Genomic DNA, 22,844 nt, shown 5'->3' with positions numbered 1-22,844 from the left:
ACATCACTACTGGGAAAACCATAGCTTGAACTATACGGACCTTTGTTGTCAAGCTGATGTCTCTACTTTTTAACAGGAGGTTAAAATGTGTGTGTGTGGAGGAGAAAGCCATGTATGTTTGCCGCCCTGAGCTCCTGTTTCAATGACCAAGATGACCAAGGCTCTGGAGACCCAGCCTTATCAGGAGCAGCTGAAGGAGTTGGGTCCATTTAGCCTGGAGGAGAGGAGATATTATCGCCATCTTCAAATATCTCAAGGGCTGTCCCGTGGAAGATGGAGCAAGCTTCTCTTCTCCTGCTCTGGAGGGTAGGACTCGAACCCACGGCTTACAAGAGAGGAGATTCCGACTGAACATCAGGAACAGCGGAAAGGACTCCCTTGGAAGAAGGTGGCAGACTCTCCTTCGTTGGAGGTTTCTAAGCAGACGTTGGACGGCTGCCCTCCAAGGATTCTTTCATTGTGATTCCTTCATGGCAGGGGGTTGGACTAGATGGCCTTTGGGGGTCCCCCTTCAAACTCCAGAATTCTATGATACTCTGAGGAAAGGCAGGATGGAGATGTAAGGAACACCGTCCAACCAACCAACCAACCAACCAACCAGGACCATAGCTGTCAACTTTTCTTGCGAGGAATCCTATTCGGAATAAGGGAATTTCCCTTTAAAAAGGGGAAACGTTGACAGCTATGACCGGGACACTGGGAAAGGGCCTGCACCTTTAAGGCCCTTCTAAAGGATGCAGGATCCTGGCAGAATTCTGCCGAGCGGCAAAGAAAAGGCAGCCAGACATCTTCTCTGACACACACCCTTTTTTATATATAAAAAAGCAATGTAACGAGTGGAATCACAAGAGGTGCGTGGATCGGATGCGACTCCGGACAGGCTGAAGATCCACCTGGCTCTCTCACGCTCTCTCTCTCTCACGCACACAGACACACACCTGTGGGGCAGAACGTCAGCCCAGCGCCCCCAACTGGCTGGGCTGTTGCATTGTTTGGAAAAGAGCTGTCCTTTTGGCTCATCACTTAAGTGCCTGGGAATCCCCAGAATCAATAAATATAGTGCCCCACATGGTCCACCCGTCTCTGGGACCCAGAGAGGCGCAGCTTTCCCCCCTTGAGGTCCCGGCCGGTGTGGGGTGGGCCCAGTCCATAGAGGGATGCTGCATCAGTGGGAGATGTCTCCCTCCAGCCCGCCGCAGCAGGGGGCCTGACCCCCACATAGGGGAACGGTGCTGTCCCGGGTCTGCCCCTCCATGTCCATGTCGAGAAGGGTCTGCTGGGCCCCCTTGGCGGGCTCACCCGGCGAGGAAGAGGAGGGTCCCCCCTGCGTCCGGACAAAGGAGACCAGCTTCCAGGGGTCGATGCGATGGCGCCCTGGCGCCGGCCGAGGCCGGGGGGCAAAGGCCAGGGTCCGGGGGCGCTCCACCGGCGACAGGGTGGCGTTGGGGTGCTCTGTGGCCTTGCGGTGGGCTGGGACGAGCGAGGGGGGGTCCGGCAGGCGAGGGAAGGGCGGCGCTTCTTGCAAGCCTGGGGAGGGGAAAGGAGAATCAGCCTGGTGGGCGGGAGAGGGAGCTGCGTGTGTCCTGCTTTCTGGGGGATCCTGCCACCCGCCCCCCCCAAGAAATATACAAAATGTTTGGGAAACTTTTGCTGCAGATATTTATCCTTTCCCACCCTAAGTGGCTAACCTTTGACCATACTGCACCTTCCCTGATATTTTTAAACACGAGGTCAGGTGTTTTTGAATTCCCTCCCAAGTCTGTTTTTCTATGATTCTATGATATCTTAATAATAATAATAATAATAATAATAATAATAATAATAATAATAATTTATTTATATCCTGCCCTCCCCAGCTGAAGCCGGGCTTAGAGCGGCTAAGAACAATAAAAGTAACACAGCATTCTGAAACCAATTCATTTTAAAATCAATTCAAATTCAAATTAATGGCAACCATTGGGCTAGAGTTCTGTGAGGATTACCAAAGCAGGGGGTCAGACTGTGCCTTGGACAAAGGCCTGGTGGAACAGCTCCGTCTTGCAGGCCTGCGGAAAGATGTCAAGTCCCGCAGGGCCCTAGTCTCTTGTGACAGAACGTTCCACCAGATCGGGGCCACGGTCGAAAAAGCCCTGGCTCTGGTTGACGCCAGCCTAACCTCCCTGTGGCCTGGGACCTCCAAGATGTTTTCGTTTGAAGACTGTAAGGTCCTCTGTGGGACATACCAGGAGAGGCGGTCCCGTAGGTACGAGGGTCCTAGGCCTTACAGGTCTCCCCCAAAAACCAAAATACTAATTTTGCAGGAGGCGAAACAGGCTCTCCCCACCTGCAGCCTAGCCATGTCTGGGGCTCAGGACCATTTCCAGAGCCCCTTCCACCTCAGGTCTTCTCCTGGCCTGTGCCCATTCACTCCCCGAGGAAGACTGACTGGTGCTCAGCACATCCTTTGGCGTTTCCCCTGCTCCAGAGCCCAGGAGAGAAGCCCCCCTCCCCATTCTGATCAAGTCGTCCACCCCAGCACTCACCTCGGCAGTCGGGCCCCGGTGGCCCCTGACGGATGGCCCCGTCCGAGGGCGTCCGGCGGTGCCCGCGGCTGACGGCCCTGGTGGCGCTGACGTGGGTGGGGGTGAGCGACTGGCGGGGGTCCTTCTTGAAACTCTCCACTGTGACGTCCACCAGGGGGTTGTGGCGGGGGGCCCTGGGCGGTGGGCTCTCGGGGGGCCCGCAGGCAGGGGCCTCGTCGCTGTCCGAGGGAAGCAGGGACTTGGTGGAGTTGCAGTCGGAGAGTGAGGAGAGGGACAGGAGCGTGGTGGAGCTGGGGGGGCCCGACAGGCCACCCCCGGATGCCCCATCCCCCGCCAGCTCGGCCAAGTCTCCCCCCAGAGCGATGGAGGCCAAGATGGAGGCACAGCCCAGCAGGACCAGTTCACTACGGCGGTGGCAGGGGGGCGCCCGCCGCTTGGGACCTTCTGGCGGTAGGCTGGTGGCGCCTTCGGCCCCGGGGGGCGGCGAGAGTGGCAGGTAGGGGGAGCAGGGGCTGCTGCTGCCCCCTTCCTGCTCTGCGTATTCCTCTGTATAGGGAGAAAGGCAGGTCAGGTTAGAGGAGGGGGAGGACATCAAGGCCCCTTCCCCAATTTTGCCCTCCTGCTGCTTCCCACCTGACTGGCCCCACAAAGGAAGATGCTCAAGGGCTTATCCCCTCCAGGGAAAGGGGACCGGCCCCAGGGCTGCCCCCAACACCTCTGCTTCTTCCCTGAAGTGGAGGACCTACTTACCCATCTCCGTGAGACTGGCGAAGCCCACCACCAGAGGGGCGTGCTTGGGGGACTTGCCCAGGTTGGGGGCACTGGATGACCACTGCTTGCTCCCCTCCGCCAGGGACTTCAACCTGAGAATCAGCAGGTGACGATGATGATGGAGAGGAAGGGTCAACTCCCTGCCCTCTGACCCACCCTCCAGCCGCTTCAGGTGGGCAGCTGCCTTGCTGCCGCCCCCACCCCACTTCCAACACTATAAGCCTCCTCCTTCGCAGGAAACAAATGAAATACCGTGAAAATCCCTGAAATGAGAAGTACCGTATTTTTCACTCCATAAGACGCACTTTTTTCCTCCTAAAAAGTAAGGGGAAATGTCTGTGTGTCTTATGGAACGAATGTGTGGTCCCTGGAGCCGAATTGCCCAAGGGCAAAAAGCAGATCGTGCTTTATTTTTTAGAAAGAGGGAAGGGGGTGTTGAAACAAATCCACTGATCAGCTGATCAGCAAGGGATCAGGAGGGAGATAAGGGACTCTAGAGATAAAGGAGGCTGCCTGGGAGGGGGGAGGTAAAAGCACATGGATCCTCAGGATTTTTGCACTGGGTCACTCCAAATTCAGCATCAGATCACATAGCATGTCCGTGGCTATAGCCTGCACCCAAAAAAATCACGCATCCATTGTTTCATGGGGCCGCAATGGCGCAAAAACGTGGTTACAAAGCACAGATCCACAAGGATCCTCAGGATTTTTGCATTGGGCTACCCCAAACTCACCGTCAAATCAGATCACATGTCTGTGGCCACAGCATGAACCACAAAAATCATACATCCACTGTTTCGTTCAGAATATTTTTTTTTTCTTGTTTTCCTCCTCTAAAAACTAGGTGCTAGAAATTATAAATCTTAAATGATTTTAAATCTTAAATGATTTTAAACAAACTCAAGAGCAGGGCTGAAACGCTTCACTGCGTTTATAAAAAAGGTATGAAAACCTCAATGACAAGTTTTTAAGGTTTATAATTTCTTTATTTCCTTCTGAGGAAACGGATTAGTTCAGTGAAACGAGTTTTGTAGCCGGTATCCCGTTAAGTCTTTGTTTAATTCTAGGTTAATTCTTTTCCTTGACTTTTTGATTTTTGTTATTTAGTTTAACTCTATATCCGATTACTTCTCGTTTCAGGGATTTTCACTGCATTTCGTTTGTTTTGTGTAATTTCTGGGTTCCGTGACTGTCTTTTTTCCACTACCTCCTTCACGAACCTGCGGGACTCAACAATTCTGCGGTTCTTTCGCTGCGATTCCTGCCTTGCGGGGGGTTGGGCTAGATGACCGCAGGGGGTCCCTTCCAACACTACCACCCTGCGCTTTCCTCCTCCTTCTTTCACTCATCCTTTGAGGGGGCTGGAACCCCCTCCCCCCTTAACCCTTCCCCTCCCACAGCTGTGCCCCCCCACTCTGCTTTGCTTACCTCTCCTCCCCTCCCAGCCTCTCCTTATGGAGGGTGGAGCTGGGCCCCCAGGTCCTGCCTTTCTTCTTGCTCCCCACCAGCTCCTCCTTCTTCACCAAGCTGCTGCGCCCCCACGTCCGGGTCCCGTCCAGGGGGGTCACTGCAACAGAGGGGGGGCGGAGAGCAGGAAGGAGGGGAGATCAGGCGCTCCTTCCTCTGGTTTCAACAGCGCCCCCCTCCCACTGTCCTTGCCCCAGGTTTGATGCGGCCAATTTTACAGTGTGGCCCTTCGTACCTCACCATTGCTCTTACGAGGGAAACCCCATCAGATCTGGCCTGTCTGGGCAGGCTGGAGGAAATGGGGGTAAAACTACCCGGTGGATCTCGAACACTTGAATTTAGGCTTTTTGCTGGGGCCAAGAGCACAGCGAGTCCTGTGGTTGTTATGATGGCGCTAGTTATCTCCTGCTTGGACTACTGCAATGCGCTCTATGTGGGGCTACCTTTGAAGGTGACCTGGAAACTACAACTAATCCAGAATGCAGCAGCTAGACTGGTGATTGGGAGCGGCCACCGAGACCACATAACACCAGTCTTGAAAGACCTACACTGGCTCCCAGTACGTTTCCAAGCACAATTCAGAGTGTTGGTGCTGACCTTGAAAGCCCTAAACGGCCTCGGCCCAGTATACCTGAAGGAGCGTCTCCACCTCCATTGTTCTGCCCGGACACTGAGGTCCAGCGCCGAGGGCCTTCTGGCGGTTCCCTCACTGCGAGAAGCCAAGTTGCAGTGAACCAGGCAGAGGGCCTACTGGGTGGTGGCACCCGCCCTGTGGGACGCCCTCCCTCCAGATGTCAAAGAGAAAAACAACTACGAGACTTTTAGAAGACATCTGAAGGCAGCCCTGTTTAGGGAAGCTTTTAATATTTAATAGCTTATTGTATTTTGGTGTTCTGTTGGAAGCTGCCCAGAGTGGCTGGGGAAACCCAGCCAGATGGGCGGGGTATAAATAATAAATTATTATTTTTATTAAACGTTAGGGTGACGTTTTCCACGATTTTATGGTGTGAGTTGCCCTTGGCAGGGTGGAGTGCAATTCATAAAAATAGATATCTGCAGCCACAAGGCCACAAAACATCTTTTAAAAATAGAAAAAAACGAAACTAAGCCACCAAATTCCCCTTTTGCCCGGTGGGATCTGGGGTGCTCAGAATATCCAGGAAGGGGGAACAGAAGAAGCCTCAGCCTGCGAGCCAAGAGATGCAACCCTTGCAAGATTGGCGGGGGGCGGGCAGGACGCACATGTGTCGCTGGGCCTCCAAAAAACACCAGCCCCGATAAATTGAAATTGCAGAGTTTTGAGAAATTAAAAGATAAAGTGCGAGACTGGCTTCACTATTATCCAATAAGGGAGGCTTATAATTTGGATAAAAAAATCGGCTTCCAGGTGGAGAAATCGAAATTGGAAACAGAATTGTTAGATCCAAAAACAAAGATACTTTCAAGAATGTATAACTTGCTGTTGAAATGGAATACCCAAGATGAAACGGTTAAATCTGCTATGATTAAATGGGCACAGGATGTTGGACATAACATTATGTTCGCTGACTGGGGACAGTTGTGGACCACTGGTATGAAATTTATGGCATGTAATGCCCTAAGAGAGAATATTATGAAAATGATATACAGGTGGTACATGACACCAGTCAAGCTAGCAAAAATCTAATAAACAACATAATAAATGTTGGAAATGCAAGGAAAATGAAGGTACATTCTTCCACCTTTGGTGGACGTGCCCAAAGATTAAGGCTTTCTGGGAAATGATATATAATGAATTGAAAAAGGTATTTAAATATACCTTCTTGAAGAAACCAGAGGCCTTTCTTCTGGGCATAGTCGGCCAACAGGTGCTAAAGAAGGATAGAATTTTCTTTATGTATGCTACAACAGCAGCAAGAATACTCGTGGCAAAGTATTGGAAGACACAAGATTTACCCACTCTGGAAGAATGGCAGATGAAAGTGATGGACTATATGGAGTTGGCGGAAATGACTGACAGAATCCGTGACCAGGGAGAAGAGTCGGTGGAAGAAGATTGGAAGAAATTTAAAGACTATTTGCAGAAATATTGCAAAATTAACGAATGTTAAAATGATGTTGGACTGGACCTAAGTGGACTTAGTAATAAGACCAGTAAGAATATGTAAAAATGGTTTGATAACGGATGAAAATATAAAGATGTAATTTGTTGAAATACTGAGTTAAATTTAAAGAAAAAGGGTAAGGATAAGGTAAGGATTTGCTGAATTAATGATGTGATTGGGAATACAAAAAAGGGAGGTGTGAGGAGGTCAGAGAAACAAGTTAATTCTAAAAATCTGAAAAATTGATTTGTTTTTAACTATTTTTTGTGTTTGTTGTGCATTTTTGTTATGTATTTCTGTATTTTTTGTACTTTCTTTTTTTCTGATTCTTTTTTGTATGTTTCTTTTGTTACGACATTTTTGTCTTGTTTTTTAAAAATCCTAATGAATATCTTTATAAAAAAACAACAACAAAAAACACCAGCCGCCAACCAACCAACCTTGGGGGGCGATGGCCACCCAAGACGCTTAGCCAGGAAAAGAGGGGACCAGGAGGAGATACGATGGCCATCTTCAAATATCTCAAGGGCAGTCCCATGGAAGGTGGGGCAAGTTTGCTCTGGAGGGTAGCACTCGAACCCATGGCTTCAGGTTACAAAAAAGGAGATTCCGACTAAACACCAGGAAGAACTTTCTGACAGTAAGAGCTGTTCGGCCGTGGGATGGAAGGTGGTGGACTCTCTTTCTTAGCAGTTTCTAAGCAGAGGCTGGGGGGGGGCAGCTGTCATGGATGATCCAATTGGGATTCCTGCATTGCAGGGGTTGGACTAGATGGCCCCTGGGGAGCCCCTTCCAACTGCAGTTTTGCAGTTCTGTGCGCAAACACTCACGGCGAATGGCCCGCAGCCGTGGAATGCTGATGGGGCTTGCGGGGGGACTGGCGCCATTGGCCCCCAGGCCTTTCCGCCGGTCGAGGGTGGGAGAGGCCTGCACCGTGATCTTGTGCTCGAAGCCTAGATGGGGAGGAAGGAGACAGAGGAGGCGTAAGTCCCTGGCCTGCCCCTCCGCCCACCCGCATGGCCCTCCTGCTTCTCAGCCAGGTGTTCTTAATTCTACAAACCCACGATTCTAGGAGAACAAGGGATGGGATAGGCAAGGATGAAGAGAGCTTTGGAGACTCCCCAGACTGCCTTTTGCCAGCCAGAGCTCTTTTGGGGGCTGAATTCATGAATCGCCGTTTACGGTAGTCCCAAGGCGATTTTACAAACATGCTGTTAAAAACAGCTAAGGCAACTGGACGGAAAAGACAGGTTAAAAAATAATACGAAAGGAACATCTAAGGGAGAGGCTCTTCACCCAGTTGGAAAAGCTTGTCAAAAGAAAAACGACTTTAATGGTTTCCAGGAAGTGCAGGTAGTAAGATGAAATAAATAAACACTCTACCAAAACAAAACAAACCACCACCCACTTTCACTCGGAAAGTGAAAATAGCAATAGACACAATGCAAATTAGAACTCGATTCAGCTTCTTAAAACACCTGGCCGGGCTTGTCTAAACAAAAATGATTTCGGCAGCCGAAATGAGTCCAGTGAAGGAGCCTGCCTGGTGTCAATCGGCAGGGAGTTCCACAGTTGTGGTGCTGCAAGCGACCCTTTTGGACTGGCGGCCTGCCCTCCACCCTCCAGGCTTTTTGGCCTGCCAAGCCAGCGCTCTGCTCCTGGCTGCTGCCGGCCCGTACCTGAAGGGAGGCTGATGCGGTTCCCGTCTCTCAGCTTGAGGCGGGAGCACCGGAAGTGGCCCTTTCTCTTCTTGACGCGGGGCTTCTCCTGGCCCATCTGCATCATGATGAGGTTCAGCTCCCGCTCCACGATGTCGATCTCCCGCTCAGCCAGCTCCTGCTCCCGCCGGCGCAGCTCGGCTTCCTGAGTCTTCTGCTCCTCAGCCGCCCGAAGCAGCTCCTCCTCCCGGCTACGCAGCTCCTGGGGCAAAGGAGACGGCGAGCGATGGGATCCCAGCGCCACCCGACGGACCAGCCGCCCACCTGCCGCGGCTCAGCCCCAGGACCTGCTTACGAGGGCAAGGCAGGCTGAACCAAAAGGAGTCCCTCTGAGCATGTGCAAAGTAAGCACACGTCTGCCAGCATTGAGTGGCAGCCTAAGACTTCCCTGGCTTTTTTCTGGCCCATGTAGGACCAGTCTGGAAAGTTAGCCTTGGTGAAGACTTGACGTTTTTATCCCCCCAAAAGTTTTTGATTTGAGTTTCCATTGAAATGAGGCTGTATTTTAATTTTAATGTTTTAATGTTGTATTGCAATATTGTTTTTAAGTGGTGTTTCAATCAATTTGTTTTTATATCGGGTGTTAGCCCCCCTGAGCCTGGTCGGGCTGGGGAGGGCGGGGTATAAATAAAATTTATTATTATTATTATTCTTATTATTAAGAACATAAGCAAAGCAGGCTGGGTCAACTGCCAAAGGGTCTAGCCATCTGGTCCAGCCTGCTGTTCTCACAATGGTCAAATGCCCCAAAGAACCCAAGAATCTAGATAGACTGTCTCAGGACCTGGAGGCTCCATACGAACAGCCTGACTGCTGGATCAGCCCAATGGCCTAATAATAATAATAATAATAATAATAATAATAATAATAATAATAATAATTTATTTATACCCCGCCCATCTGGCTGGGTTTCCCCAGCCACTCCGAGCGGCTTCCAACTGAATATTAAAAACAATACAGCATCAGACATTAAAAACTTCCCTAAACAGGGCTGCCTTCAGGGCAGGTGCCACTACCGAGAAGGCCCTCTGCCTGGTTCCCTGTAGCTTCGCTTTTTGCAGGGAGGGAACGACCAGAAGGCCCTTGGAGCTGGACCTCAGTGTCCGGGCTGAACGATGGAGGTGGAGATGCTCCTTCAGGTATACTGTGTCTTTGAGGCCATTTAGGGATTTCAAGGTCAGCACCAACACTTTGAATTGTGCCCAGAAACATACTGAGAACCAATGTAGGTCTTTCAGGACCGGTGTTATGTGGTTTCGGTGGCTACATTCTGGATTAGTTGTAGTTTCTGGGTCACCTTCAAAGGTAGCCCCATGTAGAGCGCATTGCAGTAGTCCAAGCAGGAGATAACCAGACCATGCACCACTCTGGCGAGACAGTCTGTGGGCAGGGAGGGTCTCATCCTGCGTACCAGATGGAGCTGGTAAACAGCTGCCCTGGATACAGAATTGACCTGTGCCTCCATGGACAGCTGTGAGTCCAAAATGACTCCCAGGCTGCACCCCTGGTCCTTCAGAGCCACAGTTACCCCATTCAGGACCAGGGAGTCCTCCATACCCACCCATCCCATGTCCCCCCAAAATCTAGTCCAGCATCCTGTTTTCCCAGTGGCCAAATGCCTCTGAGAAGCAAGGAATTAGGATAGACTGCCTGTGGATCTGGAGGTTCCATGGAAAACAAGAAGAGGCTGTTGGATCAGGCCAGCATCCTGTTCTTACAGTGGCCAACCAGCTGCCCCAAAGCAAAACCCACAAGCAGGATCTAAGCACAAGAGACCTCTCCCTTCTTGCGGTTTTCAGAAGCATGAATCTGTCCTCTTCTAAACCCATCTAGGTAGGTGCCCATCACTGCCAGCAGGACTGTGCTTTTCTTGGCCAGGGGGCAATGCTGCTGTCTCACACCCTTTGCATTTGTTAATTTGTTAATTCATATGCACAGATGCAAATTTCATCCAACACACCGCAGCTCTTTCTCTCGGTGCAAACTCTGAGGATGTGTCTCCCGACTTAACTGCTGCCTTGCTCTTCCCAGGCATTTAAAGCTCCATGTCTGAGCAGCCTTTCCTTCGCTCTTTAAAACAGAAACACATCAAACGGCAACTGGGGTTTCCTGCCTACTGCCGATTCAGCAGTAAAGAGCGGGGCTGGATCTACACCGACCTGTTTAACGCTATAAGAACGGTATTAGATCTGCCGTTCCAAGGCGTCACAGGGCATACTTGGAAAGGAAAGCATTTTTTTTACCTTGGTTCCTTTTATCAAAACTCTGTCTTCCTACTGCCGGTTGCTCTGCAGCACCACATTTTAATAGCGCCTTAAAGTAAGACAACAGGTGTCCATTTACGTTATCAAAACCCTTCCTTAGCATTAAAAACCACAAGTGTAGATCTGCCCTGGATTTCCACAGAGAAAGCTCTGGGGCAGAAAAGGAATAAATAAAAGGAACAAAGCAACAAAGGTCCGTATAGTTAAAGCTATGGTTTTCCCAGAAGTGATGTATGGAAGTGAGAGCTGGACCATAAAGAAGGCTGATCGTCGAAGAATTGATGCTTTTGAATTATGGTGCTGGAGGAGACTCTTGAGAGTCCCATGGACTGCAAGAAGAGCAAACCTCTCCATTCTGAAGGAAATCAGCCCTGAGTGCTCACTGGAAGGACAGATCCTGAAGCTGAGACTCCAATACTTTGGCCACCTCATGAGAAGAGAAGACTCCCTGGAAAAGACCCTGATGTTGGGGAAGATGGAGGGCACAAGGAGAAGGGACAACAGAGGACGAGATGGTGGGACAGTGTTCTCGAAGCTACTAGCATGAGTTTGACCAAACGGCAGGAGGCAGTGGAAGACAGGAGTGCCTGGCGTGCTCTGGTCCAGGGGGTCACGAAGAGTCGGACACGACTAAACGACAACAAAAGGAACTTGGACCCGGAGCTCTAAAGCAGAGAGGAAAGGCAAGTGGGACTGAGCCCCAAGAGATGCAGAGCCAGAAGAAGCCGACTCACCTTCTCCTTGGCGCGCAGGTCGTAGAACATGTCCGCAATCTCCACCTTCCAGTCCTGTTGCAGGGAGTGGAAGGACTCCAGGGGCATCTGGAACATGGCCGACTGCTCGATGGCCACCAGCTGCTGCAGGATGGAGCCGAAGTCCGGCCGGGCATGGGGGTCCGGGCTCCAGCACTCTGTGGGGTGGGGAGAGAAGGCCAGAGGAGAAGGCCAAACAAACCCAGCATTAAGAAGAGCTTGGTGGAACCAGCCAGGGGCCCAACCAGCCCAGCTTCCTGTTCCCGCAGAGGCCAAATTTCCCAAGGAATATAGATAGACTGCCTCCTAGGCTGGAGGTTCCACAAGAACAGAAGAGGAGCCTGCAGCATCCGGACGATGGCTGCTCAGCATCCTGTTCTTGCAGTGACCGGGGAGGTAACTCTTGTGGGAACCCAGCAAGCAAGGTCTGAGGGCAAGAGCAACAATCTCCCTTCCTGTGGTTTCAGGAACTGGGATTTGGAAGCACTTCCAGCCTCTGATGGTGGAGACAGGGCATAGCCTTCTCCTCCATGAATCTGTTCTATTGGGGTTTTAATATTTTGTTGGGAGCTGCCCAGAGTGACTGGGACAACCCAGTCAGATTAATAATAATAATAATAATAATAATAATAATAATTATTATTATTATTATTATTATTATTATTATTATTATTATTATTTATACCCCACCCACCCATCTGGCTGAGTTTCCCCAGCCACTCTGGGCGGCTTCCAATCAAGTGTTAAAAACAATACAGCATCAAATATTAAAAACTTCCCTAAACAGGGCTGCCTTCAGATGTCTTTTAAAGAGAAGATAGCTGCTTATTTCCTTCACATCTGAAGGGAGGGCGTTCCACAGGGCAGGCGCCACTACCGAGAAGGCCCTCTGTAACCTCACTTCTTGCAATGAGGGAACTGGCGCTGGATCTGTGTCTGGGCTGAACGATGGGGGTGGAGACGCTCCTTCAGGTATACTGGACCGAGGCCATTTAGGGCTTTAAAGGTCAGCCCCACACTTTGAATTGTGCTCGGAAACGTACTGGGAGCCAGTGTAGGTCTTTCAAGACCGGTGTTATATGGTCTCGGCGGCTGCTCCCAGTCACCAGTCTAGCTGCCGCATTCTGGATTAATTGCAGTTTCCGGGTCACCTTCAAAGGTAGTCCCATGTAGATCGCATTGCAGTAGTCCAAGCAGGAGATAACCAGAGCATGCACCACTCTGGCAAGACAGTCCGCAGGCAGGTAGGGTCTCAGCCTGCATACCAGATGGAGCTGGCAGACAGCTACCCTGGACACAGAATTAACCTGCACCTCCCTGGACAGCTGTGAGTCCAAGATGGGTGGCATAAGGTACCCCCTGCCCGTAAGGGCCAGTCTTGCCAGACTCTAGGGTTGTGCGCTCATCTCACTCTATAGGCCGGGAGCCAGCGCTGTCCGGAGACACTTCCAGGTCACGTGGCCAGCGTGACAAGCTGCATCTGGCGAGCCAGTGCAGCACACAGAACGCCGTTTACCTTCCCGCCAGTAAGCGGTCCCTATTTATCTACTTGCACCCAGGGGTGCTTTCGAACTGCTAGGTTGGCAGGCGCTGGGACCGAACGACGGGAGCGCACCCCGCCGCGGGGATTCGAACCGCCGACCTTTCGATCAGCAAGTCCTAGGTGCTGAGGCTTTAACCCACAGCGCCACCTGCGTCCCTCGATGCGTGGCATATACTGTAATAGATAATAATAAACATCATAGTCTATTAAAGCCATCTGAGCTGGTGGCCCTCACGGCCTCCTGGGGTCTTCCATCATTCATTTTCATTGGATGCCCTCCACCCCAAATTTTATGCCAACTAAGCCCCTCAGTCTCTTGCCACAGTGCAGGCTCAGCACTGAGACCTGGGCTGCATGCCCTGAAATCAGTAAGAGAGTGCTTCTGAGCATGTGCAGCTTGCTTCTCCCTTTGGACCGGGTTCTCCCAGGCGGCCTCCCCAAAGCACCTCTCCCCCGAGCCTGGGGGGAGACTGAGGAAGCTCTCGGCTGGGCCCCCAGGCAAGGGAGAGCCCCCCAGGGGACACAAGTGGAATGGGGCTGGGGGTGCCATCTCGTCCTTTCCCCAGCAGCAAAATGTTCAGATATTTGGGGAATCTTTGGGGTGAGGGGCTGGCAGAGGAAGCAAGGGGGAAGAGTGTCCTACAAGGGGTTGGGGGAGAGGCGCTTTTATTTGATAATAAAACAAGGGGTCTTGACCTCTTTCTGAGCCTTGGGTTGCAACTGGTGGGGGGCATAAGGCTGAAGGCGCCCCTCCTCAATCCCCACTTGTGCCCCTCTGCTCTTCCCCAGCCCTATAGCTGCGGGAGAGACCACACACCTGTGCCAGAAGACCCCTGCCACCCTGGCTTGCCCCCCGCACCCTCGAAGCACTGAGCAAGCATGGAGAGGGCCATGCCCTCGGACCCCCAGCAGCAGCAGCCCCCACTCACCCTGCAGCAGCCGGGCAAAGGGCTCAGGGCAGGTGGAAGGGATGGGCAGGGTCAGCTTGTTCATGGCCACCCCGTAGGCCACCGCCAGGGCGTCGATCTCCCGGTACGGGACCTCGCCAGTCAGCAGCTCCCACAGCAGCACCCCAAAGCTGGGAAGGGGAGACGGGAAGAGAGAGGTAAGGAGTGAGTCCGTGGGGGGAGGCCCCAGACCCACAAGCAGCTGCAGAGGGAAGGCGCTCCATCTCCCTGCCCCGGAACCGTTACAAAAACAAGCACGCCGTCTGCGATTCCGGGGGTTGGACAACATGGCCTTTGGGTGTCCCTTCCAACTCCACAATTCTGGGTCAAAAAGGGCCCACCCTCCCAAGCGGCTGATCTCTCTGTCTGCACCCTCTAAGCGGTGGTGGTTGGGGGTTCTGTTTTTCCCAGGGGGTGCTCCTGTGTCCTTTATTAGCTGTGCAGCAGGCTGTAGTTCAGTAGGTGAAACTTCCTGAGTGACAAGGAGAGCCGATCTGTTTGCATTTCTGTTTGGCTCTTGGTGACTGGAGAGAAGAAAGATGGCTGCCCTCTGGGCAAGGGAGCTGGGTCCTTCCTTCCTTCCTTCCTTCCTTCCTTCCTTCCTCCCTCCCTCCCTCCCTCCCTCCCTCCCTCCCTCCCTCCCTCCCCGTCCCCTCCACTGCGACCCTCAATTACCTCCACACGTCGCTGCTCTTGGAGAAGAGGGACAGCTTGATGACTTCGGGGGCCATCCAGGCGTAAGTCCCTGCAGCGCTCATCTTGGTGGTTTTGTGCCACTCGCGTGCCAGGCCAAAGTCCGTGATCTTGAGGGTCCGGCCGCCCAAGTCATCGTTCTCGATGTGCTCCAGGATGAGGACTGAGGAAGGAACCAGGAAGAAGGAAATGGGCAGGTATCATTGAGCAGAGGGCACTGCTTGCTGGCTCTATCAGTTGGTTTGGCAGGTATTGTTCTGAGCATGCGGTGGGTTTCGTGGCTCCATTTGGAGGGCTGTTGGCATTTGGGGAGAGGGAGGAAGTTCTCCCCCCCCGCTTCCTGAGCAGGCCTCACTTTCCCTGCCACCAACACCGCCCAGGAGGACGGTGGCCAAGGATGGAGATGTCCTCACTGCAGCTGCCCACCTGTGAACAAGCCCCTTCCGCTGCTCTCCTTGGCCAATATCTGGCCAGGGAGCCAGTGGAGCAGTTGTGGGGGGAGGTGGGAGGTCCCGCTCCAAGGTCTCCACAGGAGAAAGGTCTGCCATCACACCCTCCCTATGCATCTCCAGTTCTGCTGGGACTGGGGACTCACAGCTCAAGACTGGGACCCACATCTTGCAAGGGACATGACAATATTCGGGGTTGGCACTGCAAGGTTCGCCCCCAGCTCTTCCCCTGCCAGATCACTGAGCACTGGTGTTAGGGTTCAGCTCTGCTCAGGCCTGGAAGTTAGGGGTCTCCTTGGAAGAGCAGGACAGGCCTCCTCACCACCAGTGACCCAGAGGAACCGTCCAGCCCAGACACCCCCAAGCCCAGTCACCAAACCAGCTATCCAGGTTACCCTGGCCGACCAGTCTCGGGCCCCTTCTCGTTACCCCCAGGGAGTAGAGGAGATAGTGACTTTAGATGCAGTTCCTGCATTGCAGGGGGTTGGATTAGATGACCCTCAGGACCCTTCCCCAAATCTACACTGAGTCAGGAAGCAGCTTCTCCTGCTCCAGAGAGGAGGACCCGAACCAATGGATTCAAAATATAGAAAAGGAGATTCCAATTAAACATTAGGGAGAGCTATGAACTACCTCGAAAGTGGTGGGCCCTCCTTCCTTGTAGGTTTTTGAGCAGAGCTTGGATGGGATTCCATAGCTGTGATTCCTGCATTGCAGGGGGCTAAATTAACTGATCCCGAAGTAAAAAGGTAAAGGGACCCCTGACCATTAGGTCCACTTGTGTCCGACTCTGGGGTTGCCGCGCTCATCTAGCTTTATTGGCTGAGGGAGACGGCGTACAGCTTCCAGGTCATGTGGCCAGCAGGACTAAGCTGCTTCTGGCGAACGAGAGCAGCGCACGGAAACGCCGGTTACCTTCCCGCCGGAGTGGTACCTATTTATCTACTTGCACTTTGACGTGCTTTCGAACTGCTAGGTTGGCAGGAGCAAGGACCGAGCAACGGGAGCTCACCCCGTCGCGGGGATTCGAACCGCCGACCTTCTGATTGGCAAGCCCTAGGCTCTGTGGTTTAACCCACGGTGCCACCCGCGTCCCAGGTGATCCCAAGGAGACCCTCTCAACTCTACCAGTCCATGACTCTATCCTTCAGGGTTACTGGTAAGCAAGTGAGGTTACACAAGAGGAGGAGGGAAGCCCCCTGCCAGGATCAGGGCCTGGCTGAGCACGCAGGACTAGGCAGAGCCTCCCCCTCTGAGCCCCTTCACTGCTGAAGCAACATCTCCCAGGCTTACCGTTGATGGACTTGAGGTCCCGGTGGATAATGGGGACAACGGCCTCGTTGTGCAGGTAGTTCATGCCCCTGGCGATCTGGACGGCCCAGTTGACCAGCACGTGGGGGGGCACCTTCCTGCCCACCAGGGCGCGGTTGAGCGCCCCTCCCCGGGCATACTCCATCACCAGGCACAGGTTGGGGGGGCTGAGGCAGACAGCCCTCAGGGCGATGATGTTGGGGTGCCTCAGCATGGCAAAGAGGCGGGCCTCCTGGCGCACGTTCTCCGCTGTCACCGCCATGTCCTCCTCGGGGTCCTGGCGGATGGCCTTCACGGCCACCTCCTCCCCCCGCCACAGCCCCTTGTAGACTTTCCCGAAGCCCCCCACGCCCACAATCTCCTCCAGCTCCAGCTCCTCAAAGGAGATCTCCAGCGGAGGCGGGCAGACCAGCGAGTCCTGCAGGCGGCTGTACTTGGCGTCACTGGCCACGTAGTTGCTGGGGAAGACCCCCACCTTCTCCTGGACTTTCCCGGCCCACCAGCCCTCGTCCCCGGAGACGGTGGAGTCTTTGGAGAGGACCTCCACCAGGTCCCCCCTGCGCAGGGTCAGCTCCTCCTCCGCCGAGGCCTCGTAGTCAAAGATGGCAGTCCAGAAGGGGCTGGGGGCAGGCGGGCAGGCGGCCCAGAGACCCCCGCCGCCCGCCTCCTCCTTGCAGGCCTGCTCCATGTGGCTGGCATCCACTGTGGGGGCCCTGCTCCCCTGGTCTCGGCCTTGCATGGCTCAGGGGCCGGCTGCAGCTGAGGTCCGCTTGCCAATTCCTCCACTGTCCAGAGCTCTTGGCTCTGGGGGTTCCATCCTCACCACCATCACCAGCCGTCCTGGCTGCTGGTCCTCCACCAGCGGTCTTCCCGGGAAGCCTCCTCAACTCTCAAGGAGCCAAATGTTGGCCGAGGGAGGGGAGACGCGCTGCAGGAGGAAGAAAGGGCTCTTCTTTAGCATGGTGGAGAGGGAAGGCTGTGTCTTTAAGGCAAAACAATCATGCCAGGCTGGGTGCCCCCCTTCCCAGTGGCTCAGCTGAAGAGCCTCCTCCTTCTGGAGTGACAGCCGCCGTCCCCTGGCAGAGAAGAAAGAGGCTATTATCCTCCCCCCACCCTCCGAAACACCACCCTGTGATGACAGAGAGATGGAGGGAGAAATCGGGGCCATTTGCCCGCAAGGTCCCCATGCCATGCTCAGAGGGCTGGCGCGCATCCTGCGCTGGAATCCTCACCTGGAGGAGGTGGCAGACGCGCCCCCCCCAGCCCCCTTTGCTGCCGCAGGTGTGCCAGCTCGGCCCGCCCACTCCTTCCCAACCCACAAAGACCAGGGCCACCAGCTGGCACGCCAGAGATGAGCTTTGCGAAACCTTATGTAAGCTGCCTGCGGGGCGGGTGTGGCGGTTTGGGGCTGGGGGGCTGCCTTGCCTTGCTCCGGCCCCCCTGCAGGGTCGGCCGGCAGGGGGGGTCAGGATCGGGCTTGCGCTCTGCCCTTGACCGCGGGTGGGTGCGTGGGGGACGGACTCACCTGGATGGCTCTCCTGCGCCTGGCGCCCCCCGGCGGCCGGGCAGCTTCCTGGGCGCCCCTGCTCCATGCACCTGCCCGGCCGGCCGGCGGGGGCGCAGCCGGCAGCCCTGCGGATCCCTCCGGGCGACGCTCAGCGCAGGGGCCAGCGGCCCCCTCCCCGCCTCGGCGGCGCCCCCATCGCCTGCGCGCCGCTGCAGATGGCCTGGCGGAGAAATGGGGGGGGGGGTCCCTGCTTGGCTGCGCGCCCCGCCCCCGGCACAACCTTGCGATCACCTCGCCCCCTGCAGGCGCATCCTGCACCACGGAGCGGAGGGTGCGGGGTTCCCTGCCGATCTCTTTCCAGCAGCAGCCCCCCCCTTGTCAACGCTGCTGCCCCTCCCCCTCCTCCTTTGGACCCCCCTCCCCCTTTCCCGTGGACTGGGCTCTCTGGCTTATTCTAATAGTGTCCCTCCATCCCTTGTGCAGCCGCCGGAGCTGTCAGCTGGTGCCAGGCTGGTTTCCCCCCCCCGGGCCCGGTGCATCATGGGAGTCGTAGTCCTCCTCCTCGTCGTCGTCCTGGAAACGCCGCTGCAGCCGATTCGGCCGGCTGCGGGAGAGAGTGCCTCCGACCACGTGCAAAGCGCGGCGCTCCGTTCCCCGCCCCGGCCAAGGCATTGGTTCGCGGGGGCCGCTTGGGAGGGTCCTGATGGGTCAGGGAATGGCGGAGGCTGGCGGTGGCGAGGAGAAGCCCCGCCCGCCTTGGGAACTGGGCTTGGAGCCTTTGCTGGGGGGTGCAAGGTAAGGCTGCAATTTTAGACGACGCCTCCCTCGCGCTTTCAGCTCCCACTGAACCAATTTGTTCCACCAAACGAATCGATTTACGCTATTTGCTTCGAATGTTTGTCTACCTATTGCGTGATTTGCATCCCACCTTATTCTCCCAGGAGATCAAGGGGGCCAGTGCTGTTCCCTCCGCCCCACTCCTCATTTAAACATCTCAACCCTGTAAGGTGGGCTAGGCTGAGAGGCAGGGACTGTCTCCAGGTCACCCCAGTGAGCTTCAGGGAGGAGTGGGGATTCGAACCCACATCTCTCCCAGGTCCTAGTCCTGCACTCTAACCACCCCACACCACACTGGCTCTCAGATATGTGGACATTGGTCTTCCCTTCAAATATCCAAAGCAGTTTACAATGCAAAATGTATCATAAAATAGTTTTTTATGTTAAAAAAATGTCCATAAAAGATTTAAGCAGCAGCAGCAAGAAAGTGAAAGGGCCTGGCTGGAAGGAGCAGCCTCCCTGCCTGTCCACCTGCCAGACATTTTGCCCCACTGGCTCCTAATGGGGACATCGGCAGAAAGCTTTCGGGGTGGACAACACTTGCTTGCAGGGTCTTCCTTCACCCCGGTGTAATAGTTGCCAGCGACCCCTGGCCTGAGCTCCTTAAACCTCCACAGGTACACTGGGAGCCCATCACCACCATCAAAGCTGCAGTGAGGATCAACTAAAATGCCTTGGTTAGCCACAGTTGACTGAATGAAAGGCAGGATATAAATCTGCCATATATTTTGGAAAACCGTTAATCCATTTGTCCGTTCTCCCTGCGTCTGGGCACCTCTTGAGATACCGTAACCAGTTTTTGCATGGTGGTTCCTGAGATCCAAGAGTAGACTTTCATCTGTATTGGCATATAGTCGGACCACCCTGAATCAAGATGGTGGACTGAAAACTTGCAAAACTGCATCAGATTTTTTTGAATCCTGGAGCAACACAGCGCATGGCTCTGCTCAGGTAAACAACAAACTCTCACAGAGTTTTCTCTGCTGGTGGATGAGTGTGAGTACATTCAGTTTGGGATTAAGCCCTGTTGGGATACAGGTCTTCACGTCGGATCTGGCCATGTGCTGGGCGTGGAGAGTTTGTCCAGGGGAGCTTCTGTTCTGCTTCCATCGGAGCGGTTTATCCAGAGGCAGCCTTGTAGATTAAATGGCTTTTTATTCAAAGTCTACAGTAGCTCTGGTGGCAAAGGCTAGCTGGATCTGGTTTTACTTGGTAACCTATCCCTGTCTGTAATGGCAAGGCTCGTTTTCCTAACATCTCCCCTTTCAAACAAATGACTTCCAGCCACGGTTTGCAGTCAAGAAAAAACTAGGACTAGGTTACAGCACAAAGCAGAGGAGTCAAGAACTGGTAGTTCTCCGGGAACACTGCTCAACTGCATGCTGCCCATGGATCCTGCAGAGTGGACGCCTCTTTTCTGGTTCAGATCCTGTAAAAAGCCTGCTGGATCAGGCCAATGGCCCAATGAGCCCAGACTCCTGTTCTCACAATGGCCAAGCAGATACCGCAAAGGGAAACCCACAAGCAGGATCTGAGCACAAGAGCAACTCTCCCCTCCTGTGGCTTCCAGCAATTGATGTTCAGAAGCATTTCCACCTCCAGCTGTGGAGGCAGAGCAGAGCCATCTTGGATAGGGGCCCTTGATAGACTTCTCTTCCATGAATGGGTCAAATCCTCTTCCAAAACCACCTGGTTGGCAGCCATATCTGCATCCTACAGGAGCCAGTGTGGTGTAGTGGTTAAGAGTGGTGGACTCGTAATCTGGTGAACCGGGTTCGCTTCCCCACTCCTCCACTTGCACCTGCTGGGTGACCTTGGGCCAGGCACACTTCTCTGAAGTCTCTCAGCCCCACTCACCTCACAGGGTGTTTGTTTTGGGGGAGGAAGGGAAAGGAGATTGTGAGCCGCTTTGAGACTCCTTCGGGTAGTGATAAAGCGGGATATCAAATCCAAACTCTTCTTCTTCTGGAATACAGTGGTACCTCAGATGTCAAACAGAATCCATTCCGGAAGTCCGTTCGACTTCCAAAACATTCAGGAACCAAGGCACGACTTCCAGTTGGAAGCTGCGGAAGCCCCGTCGGACATTCAGCTTCCAGAGAACGTTTGCAAACCAGAACACTCACGTTTGCAACTTTCGGGAACTGAAATGGACAAGTACCAAAGTGTTTGAGAACCAAGGTACGACTGCATGTGGAAGATACCTTCTGTTGCATCTGAAAGTTGTGTCACGTGGCGTCTTCGGGTCAGGTGAGCAGGAGAAACCTCTTCAGTGGCATATGCCGCCTCTCCCTGGCATGTGCCATCTGTGAACAGAAGAACCTAAGATCATACCAAAGTCCGTTTAGTCCGGCGTCCTGTTCTCACAGTAGCCTGCCAGATGTTTCGGTGCGAAGCCCAGGAGCACAGCAGCATTCTCCATGAGTTGTACTCTGGTATCCAGAGGCTTAGCACATCTGGGTGCAGGCACACTTTGCCATTAGGGTTTAGCAGCTGCAATAGTTGTGACACTGCCATAGGATAGGTAAAGGGTAAAGGGATCCGTGACCATTAGGTCCAGTCGTGGCCATCTCTGGGGTTGTGGCGCTTATCTCAGTTTACTGGCCGAGGGAGCCAGTATACAGCTTCCAGGTCATGTGGCCAGCATGACTAAGCCGCTTCTGGCGAACCAGAGCAGCACACGGAAACGCCGTTTACCTTCCCGCCGGAGTGGTACCTATTTATCTACTTGCATTCTGACATGCTTTCGAACTGCTAGGTTGGCAGGAGCTGGGACCGAGCAACGGGAGTTCACCCCGTCATGGGGATTCGAACCGCCGACCTTCTGATCGGCAAGTCCTAGGCTCTGTGGTTTAACGCACAGCACCACTCGTGCTGTCATAGGATGTTGTTGTTGTTGTTGTTTAGTCGTTTAGTCGTGTCCGACTCTTCGTGACCCCATGGACCAGAGCATGCCAGGCACTCCTGTCTTCCACTGCCTCTCACAGTTTGGTCAAACTCATGCTGGTAGCTTCGAGAACACTGTCCCACCATCTCATCCTCTGTCGTCCCCTTCTCCTTGTGCCCTCAATCTTTCCCAACATCAGGGTCTTTTCCAGGGAGTCTTCTCTTCTCATGAGGTGGCCAAAGTCTTGGAGCCTCAGCTTCAGGATCTGTCCTTCCAGGGAGCACTCAGGGCTGGTTTCCTTCAGAATGGATATGTTTGATCTTCTTGCAGTCCATGGGATGTTACATCGCATGTTACATTAATGCAAAGTTACTAATAGGTATAAATCAATACAGTGGTACCTCAGGTTACATACGCTTTAGGTTACATACACTTCAGGTTACAGACTCTGCTAACCCAGAAATAGTACCTCTGGTTAAGAACTTTGCTTCAGGATGAGAACAGAAATCATGCTCCGGTGGCGCAGCGGCAGTGGGAGGCCCCATTAGCTAAAGTGGTGCTTCAGGTTAAGAACTGTTCCAAGTTAAGAACGGACCTCCAGAACGAATTAAGTACTTAACCCGAGGTACCACTGTATCCGTTTTCCTTCTGACACACTCCTCAGCCTCACCCGGGGTCCACACAGATGCTAGAGCATCTGGCCTGGGAGGGGGCGTGGGGGGCAGGGAGGGTCTGCGCTGAGAGCAGGGCACCCCCAGGGCCTGCAAGCCGGGATCATCTGGCAAAGCCCCGGTCAGGTGCAAAGGGAATGGAGTTAGGCAAGGCCTTGACACAGAAATGGCCCCGGATTACAGGCTTCTCTCTCTCTGCAGACAGCAGGGATTAGGAAGCACGTGGTGGCGGCAGGGGGCTTTGCAGCCATGGGGACGGGGGTGCTGGCGTCTGGGAGGCCCTGGTGGCTCAAGGCTGCCACACCCAATGGCAGTCATCACTGTCGTGACAGCAAGCCCAAGGGCAAGGAGATGGTTGTATTCTGCTACAGTTGTGCTGCTGTTAGTGGCTACTTTTATGATAAAGGCATCAGAAATAAAA

At 53.8% G+C, this 22,844-nt stretch overlaps 1 protein-coding gene across 1 annotated transcript; it reads right to left on the bottom strand.

Moving 5' to 3' along the window:
• Positions 1 to 789: 789 nt before the first annotated feature.
• On the bottom strand, positions 790 to 18,535 carry MAP3K10 (mitogen-activated protein kinase kinase kinase 10). Its single transcript, XM_053397695.1, has 11 exons — positions 18,047 to 18,535; positions 16,504 to 17,449; positions 14,744 to 14,924; positions 14,051 to 14,199; positions 11,561 to 11,736; positions 8,524 to 8,764; positions 7,675 to 7,797; positions 4,722 to 4,860; positions 3,273 to 3,385; positions 2,523 to 3,068; positions 790 to 1,527 (listed from the first exon to the last, which is right to left on the bottom strand). Exons 2-11 carry the CDS (start codon positions 17,258 to 17,260, stop codon positions 1,166 to 1,168), a joined length of 2,787 nt encoding a protein of 928 aa, XP_053253670.1. The 5' UTR covers positions 17,261 to 17,449; positions 18,047 to 18,535; the 3' UTR covers positions 790 to 1,165.
• Positions 18,536 to 22,844: the final 4,309 nt, after the last annotated feature.

This window comes from Podarcis raffonei, chromosome 8, assembly GCF_027172205.1.
Source record: "Podarcis raffonei isolate rPodRaf1 chromosome 8, rPodRaf1.pri, whole genome shotgun sequence".
Lineage (NCBI taxonomy): Eukaryota > Metazoa > Chordata > Lepidosauria > Squamata > Lacertidae > Podarcis > Podarcis raffonei.
This window is presented reverse-complemented; position numbering and strand designations above follow the sequence as displayed.